Source organism: Syzygium oleosum, unplaced genomic scaffold (genome assembly GCF_021117445.2).
Source record: "Syzygium oleosum isolate NSW1041296 unplaced genomic scaffold, Sole_v2.1 Sole_v2.48, whole genome shotgun sequence".
Classification (NCBI taxonomy): Eukaryota; Viridiplantae; Streptophyta; class Magnoliopsida; order Myrtales; family Myrtaceae; genus Syzygium; species Syzygium oleosum.
Window position 1 is genome coordinate 555133 of NW_026607532.1, and position 7936 is coordinate 563068.

The 7936-nt window shown below is 38.2% G+C and overlaps 1 protein-coding gene across 1 annotated transcript; it reads left to right on the forward strand.

The window, feature by feature from the left end:
• Positions 1-4475: 4475 nt before the first annotated feature.
• Positions 4476-6897, forward strand: LOC115681458 (transcription factor MYB20-like). Its single transcript, XM_030605414.2, has 3 exons — positions 4476-4854; positions 5196-5325; positions 5948-6897. Exons 1-3 carry the CDS (start codon positions 4722-4724, stop codon positions 6582-6584), a joined length of 900 nt encoding a protein of 299 aa, XP_030461274.2. The 5' UTR covers positions 4476-4721; the 3' UTR covers positions 6585-6897.
• Positions 6898-7936: the final 1039 nt, after the last annotated feature.

Sequence of the window (7936 nt, forward strand, 5' to 3'; positions counted from 1 at the left end):
CATAATCCAGCGACGTAGATACTTCAACGACGATGACGTTAATTAATTGTATCTGTTGTCAAAGAAAGCAAATCTCCACCGACGGTGCATCTACTCCCCCAAAAGAAAAAAGTGAAAAAGAAACACAAAGAAGATTTTACCGGAGTCGACTTCTCTAAGCTGGTCAAAGTTAAAGCTATAGAGCATGACGCAGCTGGCTAATATATTAAATTCCTCATGACCATTATACAAATCCAGAAATTATTGCTGTCTCGCGTGTGGCTTCCCAGAACGATGGATTACGATCATTCTTCAAAGAAAGAACGACAACAGAGACAGCAGCTGCAGGTTGCAGAAAGTGTAAGTGCTGCTAGAGCCTACATTATAGGCAGGAGACAAAAAGTAAACTCGAGTCGGCCGTTGATGTGATTCTCCTATCCCTAATCTTCTCAATCTCAACACGAACCTGTGTTCCTTTTTCTACGAAAGAAGAGGACTTGGGGGTTGAGATTGTTTTCCACCAAACGACCCGTCGTGCATCACATCCACGCATTGTCACTTCAGATGACTAATGGTGTAACTAAAGACATTGTCCTTGAGATTGTCCGATGATCGAACCCGCGCTCGCGTAAGTTCAATGTTTCATTTGGCGATTGATGTATTGAATGATTTGACATAGCAATAGCCTCGCTAAAAGTATTTGCAGAGAAACTAGTTGTCCACACACTCGCCAAGACCAGAAACAGCACAATACAATCTTTTCTTTCTTTTTATTATTAAGGGCCGGTGGGGGTTGCCGGGCCTTAGCCCTTAACAGTACAAAAGAAAAAAGAAAATAAATTAAATTAAATTTATGTAAAAATTAAAAAAAATTATCTATATCAGTGCTGACCGAGTCATGTAGGACGGTTGGTAGTCATATCAATGATTTCTTGCCAAAATTGATCAGAATAATAACATTGGCAAATTGTCAAAAGGCTTAGAACTAAATTAATACAATTGAAAGGTGTGGGACTAAATTAGCCGCCATACAATAGGCTTAGAACTTTTCAGACAATTATCCCTAATTAACTAGCTATGATAATGAGCATGAACTTGAGCTTTCCTTTGGACCATCCTATAATATTAATCTATATAGCAAATCCTAACCGATTTATGGAACACCGGAAAACTCTAGCAAGATTTATGTATCTTAAACAAGTATTAAAGAGCTAGCAACATTTGTCATTGTGAGTTCAAGCATATATTGATTTAGAGAGTCTTGTGAAGTAGTGCACCAAGATGCTTCTTATTGAGGAAATACTCAATTTGTAAAGTATTGATTGTACATGTCACTAATCAGTGTGTTGGGACACTGTTTGTTTTGCGGAGAATGAATAATTTGGAAAATTTTATCCTAAAAAAAATCGCTTGAGATAATTAGTCGATACAAAATATTTTCCTTACCAAAAACAATTTATATCTAAAAAAAATTTGTGATCGATAAAAATATTTTTCGTCCTTTTTTTTAAGCGATACAAGCAATTATTTTTAGAAAAATGATTTCCAAATCATTCATTTTTCACAGAAAATATTTTCCAAATTATTTATGTTTCGCGAAGCATGAAAATTGCAGTGTTTTCTAATTTAGTTGCTTCACAAGTGTCTGGGGATATTTTTTTTAACAAAATCCTAATTGAATAGGCAAATAAAGAATATTGACCGGATGGACTTGCATATAAACCAAAACTAAGTTTGAATTTTTTTTGTTGGCATTGTATGCAATTGATCCTTATCATTGACATTTTGCGAGCGCACTTCGGTCTTTTTGTCCAGAGGAAAATGTCATACGTCCTCAAGCTGTCTGATTTTGTCTTCAACCGCATTTTTTTTTTATTGAAAGAAAGATTTCATTCATTTCTCATAATAATAATACTCGAGAATTACATAGAAGACTTTCAAACCTAATAAATCTTCAATAACTGCGGAACAAAGGAAATGCTAGGACATAAATAACAAATCACAGTCTACAGTTAAAAGCACACTCTCATCCATGAAGGACGGATCTACCACTATAAACATTTGACGGCTGATCACCAGATTCAGTAATGAGCACACATCGAGGTCTCATATTCCATTTGCAACGGCTTGCGGTGCGCATCTAAGTTCAAATGTTCTCATCACCATCGTCGTGCAAAGACACCAACAGATTGAGCAAAAACTTGTAAGAAACTGTCAAATCTATATTTAGATCTAGTTCGGGAGAGTAGAACTCCCAAATCTAGACCTTAATCTAAATTGAGAGAGAAGAGCGGCTTAATCTCGAAAAGGTTGTGGAGTCACGTCACGAACATCCTCCTCAATGGCTGTCGACTTGACAAATGGTCGAATTGGTCTCCACGCTCACTCAAGATCAGCTACAGAAATTCATTCACACACACAAACTCCCAAAATAGATAGGAAGAGAAAAGAAAAGACAATCAAAGCAAAGAAAAAGAAAACTAAATATTAAGTAGGCTCTCAACTTGAGAAACCGAATATGAAAGCCTACAGGAGAGCTTCAAAAAAGATAAAAGTTTTTGGGAGATGAGAGGGTTTGCCGACAAAGAGAGGAAAGAACAAAACCCTTCAACTGCATATGGTCGCTAGAAAGGAGTGGAGATTCGATCTCTATACGAAGGAGTAACTAGATTTTGCTCTTAATGTTTGGAATTTATCTCCATTTTCCTTGCTTCTTTATTTTCCTCAATTGACTACCTCAATTTAACAAAATTATCTCAATTTGCCAAGAATTTGGATAAATTACCCAATCAGTCTCAAATCTATTGTAAGGATGCTAATTTACTTTAGTCCTAAATTTTTGCACAAAATTCCAATATAGTCCTTTCGGTCAAATTTCGCCAAAAATCAGTGACCCAATTTTCGCCGGCCGTCTTAAGTGGCACACCGCTACATCAGCAATTTCCAACTAAAATTAGCCGGAGAGATTATATTGAAATTTCGTGCAATAATTAAGGACTAAATTGACAAAATTGAAAAGTTTAGGACTGAATTGGTAAATGAATTTAGGAATGATTGAACAATTTCTCCTTTATGTTATTGCAAATAGTATCCAGAACTCGTGTTAAGTTAAGTTACCCCACCTTCTCATTAATCCTCGAAATTTTTCTGCTAATTTCCTTGTAATTTCCCTGCCAGTCCACAAAATTCGGTAGAACTTGAGGACTTACAAGAATATGGCTGAAGTCAAAGTTAAAGGCCAAAGTCAGCCAATTTAAGTGAAGCGAGCACCGAAATGGCATTTGGCCCTCTCAAAAGGCACGAGACAAATGAAAGAAGTCAGAGCAAAGTGCCTTCAGATCTAACTAACCCTTGTCAACATTCCTTTCATTTTGATGGAACACCCTGAAATGTCGAAGGAGATCTCGGAAACCCTTCATTTCTAAAGGACAACACCGACAACCAAACGCTGCTTTTTATCTTAACTCACTCGTTCGATCTCCTAGGGAGTATGAAAACTGGACCGGAGACCATACCTTATCTGATTGAACCATTTGGTTAGATCTAATTTCCGAAACTTGTAAGAGAAAGCTAGACTCATCTCGTTATGATAAATGATAGGATCGATACAAAAACAATCCTACCATGGGATTTTTGTAACATTTTCTCTAACGTGACGTGACCAAATTTTCGTGTATGTATAACGATATATAATCGCTTATGCTGAGAAAATCTATATTAGATCATTATTGTAGATCGAAATGAAAATTAAAATCCGAGTCTCTCTCTTTCTCCTCCCTTTCTTATCGAACTCTGTGCCTTAACTATAAAGTCATAATTTCCAAGAGGAATATCATGAAATCACAGCCGTCAAGCGGATCGAATGCTACTGTAGATGAGTAGTCACTCTCCTAGTTGTCTTGAAATGAGATATGCAAAGAACATGTTTATGCAACAAAACAAGAAAATATGGATAAGCTCAAACTACTGGGAACTATGCACCTTTTGTAAACTTTAGCATTGATACTGCAATGTGACAAATGTTTAGAGAATGATCCACGATGTTTGAATGCACAAAAAATAAAGAATAATAACTTGGGGAAGCAATACAACAAGATCTCCTGTGGAGATGGGATGAGTGGGAGGTGCGATGTGAGGAGGGGAGTCAGCTTCTCAGACACGCCCGCGCACACTTGAAACTGCAGCAATGAATGGGGTGAGGTGGCGCTTTCTGAAGTGGACGTCGCGGAGCTCTCCTTACGCGTCGCCCTTGGCTGAGTTAGTGACAAGTCCCCAAAGTCACAATTATACACTTCCCACTCGCAGAAGGAAAAGAAATATAAAACGAAAAGGAAAATGCAGGGCTCATGAAAAGGCCCAGAACAAAAAAACAAAACCGAAATAGAAAATTTAACAATGATGAGCACCAAGTCGTGTCCATCTAGAGAGTCAGTTTGATTGTATATAAAGGGGTTGGTGCCCCATGTATTCTATCCTGTTGTGTTGCTCTCTCTCTCTCTCTCTCTCTCTCTCTCTCTCTCTCTCTGTGTGCGGGGGATCTCTCTGAGTGTGTTTGCTAGTTTTTCTTGGTGGCCTGGCTTTTCAAGTATTGCTTCGAGTTGCATAGAAACAAAAGGGTGAGGTGAGGAGGGGTTGGTGAGAGAATATCTCGACAAAGAGAGAATAAAGCTTTGTCTCTTGTTTTCTTGTTTTCGGTTTTTGGTGGGTGATCGCAGAGAAAAAGGGTGAGGGAGTGCCAAAGAATGGGAAGACAACCATGCTGTGATAAAGTTGGGTTAAAGAAAGGGCCATGGACAGCTGAAGAGGACAAGAAGCTCATCAACTTCATCCTCACCCATGGCCAATGCTGTTGGCGAGCTGTTCCCAAGCTTGCTGGTCTCTCTCTCTCTCTCTCTCTCTCTCTCTCTCTCTCTCTCTCTCTCTCTCTCTCTCTCTCTCTCTCTCTCTCTCTCTCTGCATCGCAATCTAAACATTATCTTTTCATATTGGCTTAAAGCTTTTCACCTCCTTCAGATTTTCTTCTTTTTTCCTTCTTTCTAACCCAATTTTCACAGACTCAAAGCGAAGTGTTTGTTTCATAAATGAGTAAAAGAGAGAATCGAATAAAAATGGACGTTTATGAAATTTAAATTATTTTTAATGCATTATTCGTGGGAAAGAAATGAGAGAACATGTAATGTTATCACGACGACGATGATGATGGGGAACATTTGCAGGACTGCTGAGGTGTGGAAAGAGTTGCAGGCTGAGATGGACCAATTACCTGAGGCCAGACTTGAAGAGAGGGCTTTTATCCGAGTATGAAGAGAAGATGGTCATTGATCTCCATGCGCAACTAGGCAACAGGTCATCATTGCCTTGCTTTTATCTGTTCACCCAAAAAAGCTCGCTTTCTCGTGCCATGCTTCCTCTTCTTTTTCACAGCTCTCTCTCTCTCTCTCTCTCTCTCTCTCTCTCTCTCTCTCGAATTATTACCGGTTCTCTTTTTCTCCAAGTACCATCGCTTAGTTGAATTGCAAAAATGTATTGGATGCAGTCCGGTTTACATCTAGACCCTGAAACTGGGTTGTTCAAATTTGATGGGACCACCGATAATTTCGATACTTTTAGATATAGACATATATATGGTACACGAAATATTATTTTCTTATTCAATCATAAATCTGATCCAATGAGGCTACTCTGAGCAAACATGTCTCAATTAGGATATTAATCGTCTCTCTCTTTTTCAATGTAAAGGCTCAAGTAAAGTTTTCTGATATATGGATTTACGATTTTGTCCCATGTAACATCATCTATGAAATAATCAATCTAGTCCGCTTAAAAACAACAGTATAAACAGTGCTAATTGACTTTTCCTATCTTCCATCATGTTAATTTGAGAAAAAAATAAAGTTGAAATAATTTTGAAAGTGCGGCTATTTCGCAAACTGATGTTCGTGGGTCAATTCTTGCTGTGCTATAACAGATGGTCAAAAATAGCCTCTCAGCTCCCAGGAAGAACAGACAATGAGATCAAGAATCACTGGAACACTCACATCAAGAAGAAGCTCAAGAAGATGGGCATTGATCCTCTCACTCACAAGCCATTAGTCACCAGCAACAACACAACCGATCAACAACCCCCCCAAACAACCCAGACCCATCACCAAGAATCAACTGATCAAGAACCAACCTTATCATCATCCACCAATGATTCTTCATCCCAGACAGATCCCAACAAGGTCGATCTCGAGTCGCCATCGACCGTGATGGAGTCAAAAGAAGAAGAAAGAAGCACGTTTGATGATGCAATGGAGGCCATCAACAGCTTCCTCTGCTCAGATGATGTCCCACTCATCGACCCATCTGAGATCTTAGTCCCTTCTTCTTCTTCGTCATCTTCTTCGTATTCGACTTCACCATCATCTTCGTTGGAGGACAACAACATATTTGAGGACCTGCAGTTGCCGTTCATGGACTGGACTCGTGGCGATTTCGGCGAAAATAGCAACGGCAACGACAGTTTGTGTCTTTGGAACGATGAAGACTTCAGTTGGGACATGTTAATCAATGCTGACCCTGTTTTGGACCAAACGTCTCACTCGTACAATGGGCTCTTGTGATTGGAGAATTCGGTGGAGTAAATACACGTTCTAAAATTCAGTTACTAGCAGAATAAATAGAGTGTTGGAGAACCGGGTAAAAACCCCATCTCCACCGATATGTAGCAAATATTCTGTTTTTCTGTTTTTTGTGGGGGCACTTTTGCCTTTTCAAAGCATTTTACTTCTATGAAAGAAAAATGAATATGTGAGAGAGCTTATGTGAACCACGGAAGGATCAGGAAATGGTACAAAAATCCATAGTCTAGGGGACCATTTGCTACTCTTTGATTGGAAGTTTTATTTTTCCAGAATGAATCCTAATATTTGGCAATTTCGATGACCTTTTTCAATAGAAAATGACTATGTTTATTGCTTTCTTTGTATGTTTGGTAAGTTCTCGGTTTCATTGTTGTGATTTGAAAATGTCGTTGCATGGATAAGATGCATGTCTCTTGAGTCCATCGAAACTAACGTGTCCTTTCAGGTTTAGTATAGAATTCATAAGATTTAACGATTAAGATTAACAGAAGAGGCGTACGCCCTGTTCATACACAAACTTCTTCTTCTTCTTTTTATGGGGTCATGATTGTCTCTTTTATTTTCTCTTCACAACGCATAATTTCCAATATTCCAATCCACTTATTCCACATGCTACAATGGCTATCGATTTTGCGACAACTACAAAGTAATTATCCTATGTAAGATTTGGAGAAAAACTCGTCCTTAGATAACATTTGTAAAGTGAAGTGACACAAAGTATTTCAATGAAGTGACAATCTTAACAGCCAGTGATGGTGTTACTATATCGACTCCCGAATAGTATAATGAGATTTCTCATCCAATGAAAAGCTCGAGGGATCATGTCATGAATGACCTAAGCTAGTTAGGTGTTAAAGCATCTTACTCTAATAAAAATAAATTGGAAGCCACCTTAGAAAATCTAGGACCCGAAACCTAGATACGAGACACCCTTTTGTAGGCAACAACATGCTCTTAAATCAAATCGATGGAATGAATCTGTATATGCTCACAATTTAGACAAAAACCTAATTTGCTGTAAATCCATCAATTCAGTTCAAGTCAACATAGGTCATACCCCACACTAATCTGAGGCTAATCCTCCTCCTTCATTTCTCTTGCCTAATTTACATTTGGGTTAATACCACGAAAAATCCCTAATTGGTACACCTGTGATAATTTTACCCCAAACTAATTTTTTAACCACAAAAAATCCCAAATTGATGTACTTGTGATAAATTTACCCCAAACTAATATTTTGAACACTAAAAATCCCAAACCAGTACATTTGCAACAAATTTACCCTCCGTCAGTTTCCATTAAATTGGATTAATACCAAAGAAAATCACAAA

Bases quoted from the DNA above. Each gene is read 5' to 3' on its own strand.
- LOC115681458 (XM_030605414.2), top strand. From the start codon at position 4,722: ATGGGAAGACAACCATGCTGTGATAAAGTTGGGTTAAAGAAAGGGCCA. The intron at 4,855-5,195 runs GTCTCTCTCTCT...GAACATTTGCAG, and splicing joins AGCTGTTCCCAAGCTTGCTG to GACTGCTGAGGTGTGGAAAG. The intron at 5,326-5,947 runs GTCATCATTGCC...GTGCTATAACAG, and splicing joins CATGCGCAACTAGGCAACAG to ATGGTCAAAAATAGCCTCTC.